Source organism: Pygoscelis adeliae, unplaced genomic scaffold (genome assembly GCF_000699105.1).
Source record: "Pygoscelis adeliae isolate BGI_AS28 unplaced genomic scaffold, ASM69910v1 Scaffold38, whole genome shotgun sequence".
Classification (NCBI taxonomy): domain Eukaryota; kingdom Metazoa; phylum Chordata; class Aves; order Sphenisciformes; family Spheniscidae; genus Pygoscelis; species Pygoscelis adeliae.
In genome coordinates this window covers 8916078-8931246 of record NW_008825614.1, presented here as the reverse complement: position 1 = coordinate 8931246, position 15169 = coordinate 8916078, and the positions used below count along the sequence as shown (strand labels likewise).

The 15169-nt window shown below is 48.1% G+C and overlaps 1 protein-coding gene across 1 annotated transcript in view; it reads left to right on the top strand.

Annotated features, from left to right (window-relative positions):
• CECR2 (cat eye syndrome chromosome region, candidate 2) overlaps positions 1–15169 on the top strand; it is a 47585-nt gene that overhangs the window by 24132 nt on the left and 8284 nt on the right. The window contains exons 5-13 of the mRNA XM_009333021.1: positions 402–558; positions 1175–1224; positions 3490–3659; positions 4399–4476; positions 9294–9450; positions 13446–13575; positions 13863–13900; positions 14003–14094; positions 14373–14499. Coding sequence (XP_009331296.1) covers positions 402–558; positions 1175–1224; positions 3490–3659; positions 4399–4476; positions 9294–9450; positions 13446–13575; positions 13863–13900; positions 14003–14094; positions 14373–14499 — 999 coding nt within the window. The remainder of the gene's footprint in view (positions 1–401; positions 559–1174; positions 1225–3489; positions 3660–4398; positions 4477–9293; positions 9451–13445; positions 13576–13862; positions 13901–14002; positions 14095–14372; positions 14500–15169) is intronic.

The following is a 15169-nucleotide window of genomic DNA, read 5'->3' as shown; positions in this document are numbered from 1 at the left end:
AGCCAGCCCGGCTGGAGGGGACTCCGCCTGACTGCTGTTGTGTTGGGGCGGGGGGAGAGTATAGTGGCGCGGGGGGGTCTGGGAGAGGGCTGGGGCGGTGCGGGGTGAGACCGGAGTTGCCAAGCAGACTGCGAGCTGCCCCGTGTCACGCATTGTGTCGGAGCCAGCCTGCAGCCTTTGTGGCACCAGGAGAGCCTGCTGTGGGAGCGATGCTGCCTGCCCCACCGCATTCCTCCCCGTCTGCCCCGCACCGTGCCGGCGGCTCCCAGATCAGGCTCCCAGCGAGTGGGAATCCCTCCTCTCCTCCCCTCCCCGTCCCATTGCTGCTCTGATTTAATCCCTCCTTTGGTTGGGTTCCTAGCAGCTGTTGCGATTTCCCTGCCCTTCTCCCATCCTGCCAGCCGCAGTTCCCTTGCTCAGCAGATATTTCATGGTGGTTTTGCCATTTTGCAGGGGATGCGGGGGGCAGACAAATACCCCAAATGTTCCTGGGAAAACAGGCAAGAGACGAGGGCGACCACCAAAGCGGAAAAAACTACTGGAAGAAAATTTGCTGAGGTATGGAAAGGTTGTTCCTGCAATAGACGTAAAATGCATATGTTCCCAGAGGGAAGTGTAATGTACTTCTGGGGTTCCCCCAATAAGTATGTATATACCATGCAGCCATAATTTTAATGCATCTCTGAAGTGAAGCAAGCTCAGACTTGGTAGGTGCTTTGATCACTCTCCAAAGAAAATTCTGGCTAAGCTGGAAGCCAAGTTTGGTGAAACAGTGGGTATCACTCTTCCAGCCGCCTCGCTTCAGATGCCGTTCCCCCATGCAGTGCTACGGGATACGCTCCTGATAAAGAACGCTTTCACTGCGTAGCGCTTGAAGCCAAAATCCTGGCGACTGGAGTCAGTATAGATTTTGGGGATGCTTCCTGTAAGAATTGAAATACTGTCCTTGCCAAACTCCAGCCTGCACCCTTCACTTCTTAAAATTTTATGAAGCTATGATAAATATGTATGTGAATATATATATCAAATGTGTTCTGCACGCTGTTTTTTTCACGGTTTTGCTGTGCACTGAATAATCACTGTGTCCCCCATTATTCTCCTCAGAAGCGCGTGCATTTCAGTGATGTGAAGTAATATATTTATTGTATCACTCCTTCTCTTTCTTTTTTGGTAGGGAGAAGGCAGAAGAGAACTTGCTAATCCATGAGACTCAGATAAGAAATGGTAAAGAGATTTTGCGGGGTCAGCGTTGATACGATCAGCTAAGACAGCTCTTAAATTATCAAAGCCCAGAGAGGTGCCTTTCTCAGGAAAGGGAGAGTCTTTCTGCCGGTGGTTGGGGCCGAGTTTGGAAGGAGGGGTTGGCATTACAGGCTGCCTTGCAGCTGGGAGCCTGGGCACCTGTGGGCTTCCTATCTTACTGTGGATTAGTTTGGGATGAAGAAATGTAACGTATTGGGTTACACTAGGTCTTGGGGGCCCACCTCCTCACTGAAGTTGATGGAAATGGGCTGTGAATGGCTCTTGCTCCTCCAGGGATGAGCCTGTTTGGAGTGGGTGCATTTTTTCAGACTGGGAAGAGAGTGGGGTCAGTGATGCCAAGAAAGGGAAGGAAGAACCTTTTTGATTCTCCTCACCTCTCCTTCCCAGTGGCCGTTGGGTGGCTGAGCTCAATAAATGATGTCTTGGGGATACCCACCTAAGGGTTAATGAGGCAAGCAGAAAAAGCCAGGGGCTCAGCCTGCCCATGTTCCCCCACAATAAAAGGCAAGGGTGGCATTGTCTTTGCCTTGCCTCCTTCTCTTCGCCCTTTGTCTTCAAATTTCCTGGCGGCTGCTCCAGAGCTGGGCGGCAGAGCTGGGTGAGACGCTGGGGGTTTTATCAGATCATTGTCTTCCAGCAAATTGTGTCACTTCAGCTGCCGGGTAATCTGGTGGCACAAAGCAGTGCCTCAGTCCTGATTGCTTTTGAAATGAGTCGCCCATTTCAAAACGAGTCCCGGGCAAGGGAAGGGGAAACGAGGGGACAGGCTCTGGGGGCAGCGTGCAGGTAAGCTCCCCACCGCAGGTGGGCAGGGGACAGATTCCCATAGCCAGGGCAATAGAAACCAGCACATGGTTGGTCCTTCACCATCACGGTTACCAGTCCCCAGTACGTTAACCTGAGCTGAAGCCAAGGGCGGGTTAAGCTGCACGCTGGCCTGTGACCTGGAGCTAGCACACGCTTGCTCTGTGCTGCTACCGCGGCACGGAGGTTTCCGACAGAGGGCAGGTGGCTGGAGGGAGGCTGCAGCTCTCCGGTCTTCTGGGGCAACCTGATAGCTCGTGTGCCGGAGCCGCTGGCAGCTCAAATCCACAAAGGGTCCAGGGTCGGGTTAAAGAGAAAGAGGCTCTGTTTTTTGCTTCTTTATATTTTTCATAGTTAATTTGCTTGAAAATGCGGTGAGAAGCTGCGTGACATCTGCCACTGGGGGTGGTGACCATTGCTTTCTTTCCAGTAGCCTGTGGTTAGCTCTAGAAAAGTCTAGAGGGATCTGAGAACCCCTTAGCCTGGAGGGGTTTGAACCAACATCTTCCCCCTCCCCAAAAATGGGCCACAACATTTTTTGCTTAGAGAGCATCCCAGGGCAAAAGCATGCAAGTTGCAACCCATGAGGCTTCTCTGCTCTGTGTAAACATTTGTGGAGCAGGAACAACATTCCCCCTCTCCAGGTGGGTGTTCCAACCACCACGCGAGCGAGTCCTTCCTTTGCAATTAATATTCAAATGTTTCTCACAAGGCGGAACAGCTCAGAGTGTCTTGGTAGTTGGGACATGCTTCAGAGCGGTGGGAGATCTGCTTCAGATCCCACTCTGGATCGAGCAGGGATGGGATGTGAACTTTTGGAACTTCCCCCTCATCTGGCAGCCCGATGAAGCCTGTCCTTCACTTCCTCTTCTGTTCTTTCAAGTGCCTGCAAACAAAATGTTTCATTTGGGGAGAATGGGAGGTTTTATTCACTGCAGCAAAGGTTTGCAATGCTAAAAAAAAAAAAAAAGGCTTATTTCAAGTAATATTAATTTTCAATGTTTTTATTCTGCTGCCAGACTAAATCAGACATTTGCATTACCCTATGTCCTGCTCTGGCTGACAGCCTCCATTACAAGCAACAAATTAAATCCTTTTCTCTGGTCCATCATAACTGGAATGGAGGCTTGCTACAGGGATGCCACACTACCCATGCATTGCAAGGTGCCACCATTACTTCTTCAACTGTGTACTTCCTCTGTGTCTTGGCATCACTTTCGGTGTCGCTAGGGGGGAGGTAGCAGTGCTTCTGGTGGATCAAGAGAGCTTTGGGTCTATAGCAAAGAGCATGTTTCCCATAACAGTGGCCATCAGCTGTATATTTCGCTCTTCCCGAGCCCAGAGGAGAGGAGAAGAGAAGGGATAAAGAAAAGTTGTTAGTCATAACTGCTGTGGAGATAACATCCTTTCATGTTGTTGAAGGGTCCCAAGGGCCTGGCCGTGGGACATGGTGGCTGCTGTGTCAGACGGAAGAGGAGTGGAGGCAGGTCACAGAGAGCTTCAGAGAGAGGACTTCCCTTAGAGAGCGGCAGCTCTACAAACTCTTGAGTGAAGACTTCCTGCCGGAGATCTGCAACATGATTGCACAGAAGGTGAGGAGACATGACATCCTGTTTACCTCTCTATGACCGCTTCCAAAGAGCATGGACGTTTGCTGATTGAAGGAGAGCTAAATCCAAGCAGACCTCACCCCGTCCTGCTCCCCCCACTCCAGCCTGCAAGTGTCGTGGATGCGGGGGCTGTTTAGCTTGTGTATGGGGAGAAAGGCTCTCCCCATGGAGTGGCAGGGCTAGAGTCGATACTTAAGGATCTGTGGTTGCACAGCAGCATGGGTAGGATGGCTGAAGGGGTTACTGTCTTCAGCCATGTTCTGTGTCCCTTTTCTGCTAGCAGGGAATCTGTCTGCTTTTGAACTGCTGCGATTTACAGCCTAGCTTTTCTATGCAAACTGCCCGCGATTCCACTTTTACTGCCGTTTCTCAGCTGGCTCTGCTGAAGGGGCAGTGGCTGCTTTAGCTGTCCTAGCTAAATCTGCTTGAGCTGGTATGTCAGAGCCCCGAAACTCCGAAGGGTATTGTCCGTCAACTGAATGTTTTCAGGTGGGACAGATTTGGAACGGGATCCTTCGGCTAGACGGCTTTGTAAAACGGGCTCTGCAGTCAGCGTGATGTTCTTGGATTGAGTTCAGTTTGCTTGTTTGCTACCCTTGTAAAGCTAATAGGGATTTCATGGTCACTTCTAGCCCCCAGAGTTTCTCCTGCCAGTATCACCCATGTGCCCTAATTTCCTCCACTCTCTTTTTCCTTCCCTTAATTCTCAACCCTGTTTCAGGAGAAGCGTCTGCAGCGGACAGAGTTTTCTCCCAGGTGGATGTCTGACCATCAGCCCATCAAACCAATCAAGCAGGAGGTGAGGGGGGGTGCGAGGGGGAGGACGACGGAGGGAGGCGAGAGCAGATGCCTCCTGGGGGAAAAAATAAACCGCAGCATCGCTATTCAGTGGGAAGGAGTCATTTGAAAGTGCTTGTGCTGAAAGAGAGATGGGTGGTAATGCCCGTCAAAGGCAGGCTGACACTCGGGGTTTCTATGGCGAGCAGGGAGGTGCTGCCCTCTGGATCGCAGAGGTAACCGGCCTTGCCGCAGACTCCTGGTGCAGCTGCATATGGAAATCTGCACTCAGTCTGGGGAATTCCACTTCAATGAAAGTGCTGGCACATTCGAGGCAGTTCAAAGAAAAGTTGAAGAAGGATGAGAGGGCTAGAAGAACCGGCTTACAAAGGGAAATGACAGAAATTCAGCCAAGGGGAAAACGTGAGGCTGCAAACACATGAGGGTGTAGATAGTGTGGAGGGAGAGAAGAATGACTGATGCGGTACGGAGCTGAGCTAGGAGGGGGTCAGCTGGAAATGGAAGTCACAATTTAGGCTGCTTAAAGAAATGCTTATCAAACTGCAGCCTTGTCAGCTGAAACGGCTCTTTCCGTGCCTCTTCACCCTCATCTCCTCTCCACCCCATCAGTGTAACAGCGCTGCCGCTTGCGGGTCTGTGCAGTGAACCAGACCCAGGAAAATGACTGGAGTTAAATATAACCTTTTTCTTTGGTCGGGGTTATTTTTAACGTAGATCAGCTTTCCGATCCAGTTCACCACGCAGCCCCCAACAGTCACGCTGGCACAGCCAGGGGCATGGTATGGTGGAGATGGGGGGTCTTTGAACTGGCAACTGCTACCCAAAGCAATCGGTCAGGCAACACGGGATTAGCTTTGGAGGAAAAAATTGGCTTGATTCTATCAGGCCGTGGCATAATCTCTCGTTGTAGATGTAACGAAAATGTAGTTACCTGGTGTTTTGTCAGACACTGGGAAATTAAACTGCAGGGAATGTTCCACGTGAGCCAGGGTCAGGGGTTCCCACAAAACAAAGGGGAAAGTACAGTTCCCCACAATAAATATAATTACTTAGAATAGATAAATAAAAGGCAGGAAGAACCTCTCATCAAGCCGCAGATAAAAGCCTGCCGAGAGGAAAATAAGACCCCAGTGATGGTCAGTTTGGGGCCAGAACTGCTCTCTGCAAAGCCCACCATGCAGGAAGTGCAGGGACACGTGTTTGTTCACAGGCAGCAGAAATCCCAGAGGAGGACGAGAGTGGGAAACACATGGAGCCTGAATGATGCTAATCAGTACCGCAGGTGCTCCAGGTCTGCGGTGGCAGAGGGCTGTTAATTGCTGCCTGTGGGCCAGTGAAACGTTTCCAGCGAGCGGGGGGCCCTCCCGGCACCCGCTGCACTGAGGCATGGGGAGCCAGCCAGCGCAAGGGGTGGCGATGCTCGTGCGGGCTCCCCAGCAGGACGTGACAGTCATCCCTGCCGCGGGGGAGCCAGGGAAGGTGCCAGCATGTCTGATGGCTTGTTTGCTGAGCGAGGGGTGGGCAACAGGCGAGTCTGGGGGAGAAAACCTCAGCCCGGTGCAGGGGTGACCCCTTCCTCCCAGCTCCACGAGCTGGATGCCGCTTCGGTCTGAGATATAACTGCTCCGTAGGCTCCTAATCCTGCAGGGGATTTCTCAACAGGTGGTTCAGATTAGCTCCTCATTAAAGAGCCGCCTGAGCAGCACCCTCATTAGGGCAGTGCTGCGGAAACCGGAGCAGGGAAGGTTTGGAGGGCGAGGGGCCGGGGCGTGTGGCTGGAGGGGGCCGGGGCGCCCATGCCTCCTGGCCTTCTGCCCCTGAAGCCTGATACCCGCTGTCTGGAGAGCAAAGCAAAAGGCAGAATTTTGGCCCTTTTGGGGTCCCAGGGGGGGAAGGCAGCAATGTTGTGTCCTGGAGTGCTCTCTGGCGGAGGGAAGGAGGCGGTGATGCTGCGGTCGCAGATGAGAGGGGTGGTTTTTATCCTCCAAGTGGGGAGGAAACTGGAGAAACGTCCTTTTGCCATGTCTTCTTTCAGGGAGGAAGCTTAACTTGTGTTGGGTTCTTGCTTTTATCGTTCCAATAGGTGTCTGCTTCCATCACATCTAGGAGTTTACTTGTTTGTGTTTGCTTATTTTTTTAACCCTGAGTTGAGCACCCTCATCCCCAATGGGCTTAAGTGGGACACCAGGCAGTAGGTCCTTCTGAAAATCTGGCGATTTCTGTGTCTGAAGTGTCTTGAAGAGCCCGTGCCAGCATTGCTGCTGCCCTGCAAGTGCTGCAGGGAGCAAGTGTGGTTGTCACGGACATGTGCTGCAGCCCTTGGTGCTCCCTACACTGCTCTTGTGGTTTCTGCTTTTCCCTTTTCTTCTATTTCTAGATCTGCTAGGATGACATCCTCTCCTTTGCTTCAGATTGTCCCGTTGCTTTGTCGATGCTGTATTTGTGGTGGGTTGATGTGGAATGTGCTATAGATTCTGTGTCGCGCCATTACAGTATAGGGTGCTGAATGCACCCTGCAGGCTTGGAGAGGTCCTGGTGTGAGCACTGCGGCTTGGATGTTGTGTGCACATTTCTGTAGGACATGAATGATGGAAGCTGTATGAATCCAGGGAAAGGGAAGGTCTGACCTGTGTGCCAACAGTTGAAAAATTAGTGTGGCACACTAGGCAGGCTTAGATCTACTGGCTGGAGAATCTAGAGGCTGATGGTCACATCCCCAATAAAATATCTTGGCGTACCAACTTCTGATGGCTGGTTGCTGCTCACCTCTTTCTCTTCCGAATTGCTGCAGAACCTGATGGGTTTTGGTTCCTATTGCAATTTAAAGATTGATCAAGAAAGTTAAAAGGTTAGGGGAAAACTAGTTGATGATGATCAGGGTCAGGCCTGAAAGTGCCTGAGATGGTAGAGTGGTTGAGAAAGGGATATGAAAAGACTCAAAAGTGGAAATTAAGAACCCGGTTCTGTAGGTTCTTGACCTCTTGTACTTGGCATAGCAGTTTCAGTCCTGGGCATCCTGGTGTTTGGATATTGATCAGTCGGAGGAAAGGTCTGAGAGAGACAACTGGAATGATTAGGGAGCTGGAAGGATTGCTTTATAAGGAAACATTTAACCTAATTACAGAAAATGGGAGTTTTGTGTAAGTGTCTGAGGAAGCCTATAAAGGCTGGAACGTGGCTGAAGAAGAGAATTTATGCTTGTCCAGAACAGCGTAACTAGGAATAATTGAATGGAATGAGGGGATGAGAAATTAACTTTAGACTGAATGCGAGGAGAAGCTGGCTAACCTAAAGGCGTGTGGACTCACAGAATGGTTTCCTTAGGAAGGCTGTAGAAGAGTGAAGTACTAATATTTGGCAAAGATCTGAAAAGGAAAAGAAGATGGGCAGAGTTCCCTTGTGGTGAGATTGTGCTGTGGGTTTCACCTAAAAAGATCGGCACAGAATAGGTGTTTTTGCTGTCCAGCCTGTCCCTAGATGCAGGATATGGTCCTAATGTCATCAAGAGTCCCATCACTCTCTCTTGGACACTTCTCCATGGCTGTTGATGGTTGAAGCATGATTCTCTTAATACGTTGTTGCTGCCGGAGACAGGGAGATAACACACAATGCTCATCCACGGAGAGCTGCAGGGAGAGATTGTAGGGCAGTGCTGTGTAGGGGAAGGGGAGGCAGAGGGGGAAAGAATGTACAGTGAAACCAGACAACATTTCTAGGCATTCATCAAAACACCCCGAGGTTCCACTTCTAGGCAATGAAACAAGGACAAAATAGTAATCATGGTGCCAGATTTTTTTCTGGGGACTAATAATGGGCCTGGAAAAGTTGATGATCTGAGCAGCAGCCAAGGGACCCCAGCTGATTGCTAATCCTCAGGAAATGCCTTCTGCCTAAGTAGTAGTTGCTGGCTATTCCCTGAAAATGAAGGTAGAGAAAACTGTATGCACATTGTTCTTTTCCGGTTGATATTCCCTGCTGATAAGGCACACATATCTTGGTCTTGCAGAAGTCAAAGAGGTGGGAGTGGTTGGTAGATGACCAATTCATTTGTCTTATAATTAAATTAAGCTAATAAAGGTAATTCCACACTGCTATATATATACCTCGCACTTTATTGGAGAAATAGGAGCTGGTCTGGGAAGCCTGCAGTCTAAGTAGGATCAAACACAACCTTGCAGCCTGCTGGCAGTGGGGAGGTGAGGAAGTGGGGCAATAAAGAGCCAGGCGTCCTTGAATGAGAAAACTGGTTTGGGGACCCAGCAGGAAAACTGTCCAAACAAACAAGCAAGAGCTAGTTCAGGAGAGACTAGCACACAGAAATACGGCAGGCCTTATTTTGAACAAGAAAGGAAAACACTCCCAACGATACCTTGACGCAAGGCTGTACCAGTCTCTTTTCCTATCCTAATTATCTGTGTTTTATAGCAGAGCCAGGTTGGGCAGAGTAGTCCTTTCTGCTCATGCTTGCAACTCAGAGCTCTGCTAGCTGGAACGGGTGGGGGTGTCAACAGCCTGAATCCTTTGCCCAGAAGGGAAATACACACGATGCGTCCCTGGCAGAGTGGCAGCTTGTCTAACCCATCACTTCTCCTTCCTTTGTCCCTGTATCAGTAGGATTTCATTGCTTGACAAATAACTTTCCTTTACGTGTTGCTTTTCATCCAAGAATTCATTGTACAAATCCTTTTTTTTCCCTTCGTTTTTCCCCCCAGCCATTCATTGTAGGTATGCTTTAATACTTGCTCAAAGTAAACCTGCCTCTGCTCAGACTTCAGTAAGCCAATGCATTACAGTTTTTGGTGCACTGTTTTGTCACAGGTAAACCCGAACGTGCTGAGTTCGATGGAGAAGCAGAGGCGCAGAGAGGAAGAGGAGGAGCGCCAAATCCTTATAGCAGTGCAGAAGAGGGAGCAGGAACAGCTGCTAAAGGAAGAGAGGAAGAGAGAGATGGAGGAGAAGGTCAAAGCAGTAGAAGGTATGTGCAGCCAGTGTGAAGCAGGGGTGGAAGTTTTCAAAGCCAAGACTGAGATCTTGAATTAAGATCTGCCATTTGCATTCCTCCCCTGCCAGACCTGCTAACAGGAATATCTTTTCTTGCACTTACCTTGGATAAATTGGTCTGACTGTAGCTTCTTTTCCTTTGTCTATCTCCCTCACTGTCGGTGGCTGTTCTCTAGTGCGCTCTTCAACTGTGTCATCTTCCTTAAATCATGCTTATTTTCGCCCTTGCTCCAGCTGTACTTTTTTTTCCTGCTATTCATGTTGTTCCATTCAGTTCTCTTCTGTCTCCCCACTTGCCTCCTCATGGATTTCCCTGTGTGCAGGATTAGCTGGCTTTGCTCTTGCTGAATAGCATTTGGTCCTTTTGGCCCAATGCATGATGAAAGAAGGATTCCCTTTGAGGAGAAAGGGAAGGGGACAACATGGGAGTAGCAAGAGTAGCATTTCTATATTGCTACTGGCCTTATCAATTGGAGAACTCAAGATGAGGGGACCAGGCTAAATAGAGCACCAGAGGTGGCAACTTCAAGTGTTGGTCTTCGTTTTTCATGGTTTTGAATTAAATGCTGATTTAAGCTGTTCTGCAAGAAAGAGCCATGTTGTGTTTAATATATCCGATCGAGGCACAAACAGCAGGCATTCAGCCAGTACATGTAGGCACTGGTGTCTAAGAGCAGGCTCATTTCTGACCACCTTCTTTCTGTCAGCCTCCCTTACGGGGATTCCTTTATCTGCTGCTTTTGCCACAGTGGCTGTCTGGGCTGTTGCAGTTCCAGGGAAAGGCTGAACATCTTCAGAAAACTGTGGTGGTAATGTGTGGCGGTATCGGTATCGTGAATCCTTAAGTGGATAAAGAATCAGAAAAGGAAAAAAGATTAAGTTCATGCAAACCTTGTAAACTTTCCAAGATGAAACAGTCTGCTACCAGATGTTTGGTAGCAGACCAGATGTTATCTAAGAATAGTTTCTTTTACCTGCTTACCTTTCTAACCTTTAGAAAATCCAATTACTTGCTTGGCCTTCGTATATTCCTGGTTGCGAGTCCTAGCTAATCTGGTGCTTTAAACTGAGAATCATCCAGTTTCCATATCTGCCACAGATATCTGTTTCACCTTGGCAAATTGCATATTCTCTGTGCTTTAATTCTCCATCTGTATAGACAAAATTAATCTTGAAGTTCTAGAAGAGCTGCAAAGATAAATGTACCTGTGAAAAAGTCTTGTTTTGGTATGAGCCATGTCCTTTTCTGGGTAAATGCAATCACTACATCATCTGATGCAAAGGCACCAGAGCTACTCAAAAGAAACTGGCATGGGATTGGGCAGTAAACTGTTTTAAGCCAATTTAGCATACATTCATGCTTTTCTTGGCAGAGATGCTTTTATTTTGGTTTGTTCCATTTTTTTCAGTTTAGTTTAAAATTGTCCCTAGTTAGTTTAGGCTAAGTCAGGAGAAGCCTCCTTTTAAGCTGGTGCAAAAGTTGTTTGGAAAGGTTATTTAAATGGCTGACTTGTTCAGTTAAATCACTGCAGTATTTTTCATTCCTAGAAACGGTAGCTATCCAGGTAAAACTTTGGCTTCTTTAACCATCTTTCCTTATTGCCAAGCACACCCTCCATTAGCATTTACTTTCATGACAGTTCTTATGATGGACAGAAAGTGATTTGAAAATGAAGTCATTTGTTTTGCTTGGTTCAGACTTGTTAAAACTAGACATCCATTGACAGATTTTAGAGTAACAAAGATTTTCATGTATTTTGCAGTCTGTTTGCAATTTAACATTAATTTTGTAAGGTCTTCTGTAGAGGGGTGATGAGAAACACAGGGTGAAATATCTGCTCTCTGATGAACTTCATCAGCACTTCACCTGCTTCTTGGTTTTGGACTGTATGCCTGTTTTTAGATCACAGTCCAGTTTCCAGTCTGGGATTTCACTTCCCCACACTCCAACACACGCCCCAGGTAGCAAGCCTCCTGCTGGGCCCATCTGTACTTTCCTGAATTTATGAGTTAAAGCAGCTTTCTAGATTTCTACCACAACAGCAGGTTGGAGTTTCCCAGTTCTCTTCCCAGATGCTGCTCCAACATTCTCTCTCGCACATATGACTTTCTAGCTGTTTGAGGTACTTTTTAGGGCACTGGTTAGATTTTGAAAGCTGCTGGGTAGGACTCAACCCAGACCAACAGCATGACAACGAGCTCTGCCAGTGATCTTTAACATGTTATATTAATCAGTTGCTATATTAATCACTTGCTATAGTAGAGGGACCTGCCATTGTTCCTGACTGAGCTCCAGTCTGGTACCAGGGTAGCGCTCCCTGATTCCTGACAGTTTACCAGGTCAGATCCTTGGCAGGCTTTGAGGGATTTTTAAAACCTGCATCACCTTACCTCTTGGCTGCTGTTGCCGTGAGATTTTCCTTTTGCTGCCCAAATCATCACCTCAAGTTTTTCTCAGCTTTCTCACTCAGGCATCCATTACAATGTCATCTAAGTAATGCTAATTTTACAAAAGAAGCATGAAGTACTGAACTGTGCTTAGACAGACTCAGATAATCTCTGTTAACTGCCATTTGATGTTGGACTTCTCATCATTAAATGTTATAATAGATGCTGTTAGATTCTGTAGGACATCTTAGATACAAGTCCTGTCCTCCCAACTTCAGTGCTAGCCAGAGTCTTCTAACGGGAAGTTTGGACTTTCTTTTACCAGTCTTGGACGTATCTGGCCATGGACCTCCCTGGAAATACCCACCTTGTAGCTATTCCTAGTTTTCTTGGGCCCTCAACCCCCATCCCAAGTTTGGTTTTGAGTGACAGATTAAGACGGTAAATTAATACTCTTCCGCCAGAGCTGGTGCTTCTTGAGTCTTTGGCATTTTCCAAAGATGGAGCCCCTGCTAGAGGGTATTAGCCAAGTCCTCCCCATCTTTCTTTCACTCTAGGTGTTCCCCGATGTGGCCTGTTTTCTGGAGTCTTACTCCTATGACATCTCTCCTTGAACATTACTTTCACAGAATTCTGCTCCTACAGAAAGTTGGTACAACCGCAGGTGTTTAGCAAGTCAAATGAATTCAGATTTCCTATAAGAAAAAGGCAATGAGGTTCATAAGAGCCCATAAACTTTCTATTATGAAGCAATCTGTTAGCCAGCTGTCTGGTTGCAAACCACAGGTTATATTACCAGTGTTGCTTCTTCCTGCCTTTCACCTCTTAAACCAAAGCTGTCCCAGTAGCCCTCCTGTATGGCAGCTTGCTCGCTCTGGCTGCTGCCTGTGAAGGCCTACCTGAGCAATCTTACCAAAGCTAGCCATGGCGGTGGAAGATATTAATGACCCCAGTTACTCACTGCCACCCAGCTGGTAGAACTTCACCCTTCCCTCGGCACTGCTTTTCATCCACTTCAGTGCAAAACCAGCTGCTTTGGGCTCACCTGGCTGAGGTGAAGCATCAGAAGGATGGTAACTTAACAAGCCAGCTCTTTCCACAGTGCTGGTCTGTGCCTAGGTCTGTGCGTTGAACTTCTCTCTTTGTACCACACCATGGTCAGGAATTTGTCTGGAAGCTGCCTAGGGGAGCATCTGTACCACAGTAATGTTTCAAAATCAATGATTGTAAAGTCAGGGGAAACCATGTTGATGGTGCGCTGTATTCTCACCTCCTCTGCTCCTGTGCTGTTGCTGCTTTTGCTGAAAGAACGAGAATGTTTCACTGGAGTTCTTGAGAGCTGCAGGAGCTGCCTTCGTTTTCCCTGCAAGATGTTGTTGTCAACGATTGAGTCACTATCCCTGGAAGTATTTAAAAGGCGTGTAGATGAGGTGCTTAGGGACATGGTTTAGTGGGCATGGTGGTGTTGGGTTGATGGTTGGACTTGATGATCTTGGAGGTTTTTTCCAACCTTAATGATTCTATGATTCTGTGACAAGGAGTGCTGAATGGTTTTTCACCTCTCCCCCTTCCCCACTGCAGAACGGGCTAGGAGGAGGAAGCTTCGTGAAGAGCGGGCCTGGCTGCTGGCGCAGGGGAAGGAGCTCCCCCCTGAGCTTTCCCACTTGGATCCAAGTTCCCCTACCAGGGAAGAGCGAAGGACCAAGGATCTGTGAGTATGCAGCTGGGCATGCAGCATGTGAGTGCATTGAAGTAGTGAGTACGGGAAGGAGAGGAGTGTGATCGTTCACAGGAATGAGGAGGGAGAAGTGAGGTTGGAGAACAGCAAGGAGTAAGCTGAGAAACATCTGGATTTGGTCCATGTTAGAGGAGTGTTTGTGATGAAGCCTATTTGTCAGCATTATGGCAGTGTGCATGGGGTGGAAGGGAAGATGAAGTACAAGAGCGTGTCTTATATGTCCTCAGTCTGCATATTCACTGTTGTGCTTCCCATTACAGCTTTGAACTGGACGATGAGTTCACAGCCATGTACAAAGGTTAGTCCTGCCCCAGCCTTCCCCTTTGCATGACGTGCTCAAAGTGAAATACTCTCCTGGGCGTGTGTGTGTAACCATTCACCTTTCTTTTGCTACTGCCAGTTCTAGATGTGGTAAAGGCTCACAAGGACTCTTGGCCCTTCTTGGAACCCGTTGATGAATCGTATGCTCCCAACTACTACCAGATCATTAAGGTATGGAAGGTGGTCCAGCCATCCTGAAACACTCTGACCAGGATGGAGTTTTTTGGAAGTGTTTTGAAGTTTTGTGGGCTGTGTTACCCTCTCAGTCAAACTGCATGACTCCAGTAGTCCCTTCTAGCCTTACAAGTCAAGGAAACCAAAGATGAGAGGCTGCCTCTCAGGAGAGCAGCCTCCACTCCCTATCCCTTCTCTGTGAGGAAGCTAGCTATGCAACTTTGTAAGCCCCACTACACTTGCTGTAACTGAAGGGAGATTTTGTTGTGTTTCAGGCCCCCATGGACATCTCTAGCATGGAGAAGAAGTTGAATGGAGGTCAGTACTGCACCAAGGAAGAATTTGTGGGCGATATGAAGACCATGTTCAGGAACTGTCTTAAGTACAATGGTGAAGGCAGTGGTAAGAGCAGTAAGATGCTAAGTTTGTCTATTTGCAGTGCTCAGTCAAAGCAAGCAGTGATCTCTTCCTACTCACCAGTACTTGATTTGTGCTTATTCTCTTTCAGGGTATTTTTGGGAGGCCGGATGAAAGAGTAGGAGCTCCTGGGTAATAAGGCCTGGGGTTTCAGTGAGGTTTTTAGCACAATTTAGTCATGCTGAATTGGGGCATGGCATACTAAGGGACTCCCATGTTGGTAGATGGTGAAGGCAGAACATACAAAGAGAAGAAAGTCTGTTTCTTTCTGAGGTCATTCCTTCATGTGCTTGTGTGTGTCTGTGTGCCCCTTTTTCTTATAATATCTAACACAGACTTTGAAAAGCATTGGAGTCTGGTCAGCTCCCGGTGTTTGTTGAATACCGCAGAAAAGTGAGGAATAAACCAGGCCTGTAGTCCTTCGGATAGAAAATGTAGTTTTTAGGTTCCTTGGTTATTGAATGAAAAACATCAGTCTGCAAATGGAAAACCCTGGGTTTAATTGCCATGCCAATTAAAATTCTACATGTTGCTTAGGTAAGAAATCAGTTCCCATATGGTGGGTCATCACTGCAGACTGTGTCTCACCAGCACCGCCTTGAAAGGGAAAATAGAGCTACCCGGCTTGTCACTGGGGGCCCCGAGGAGAAGCATT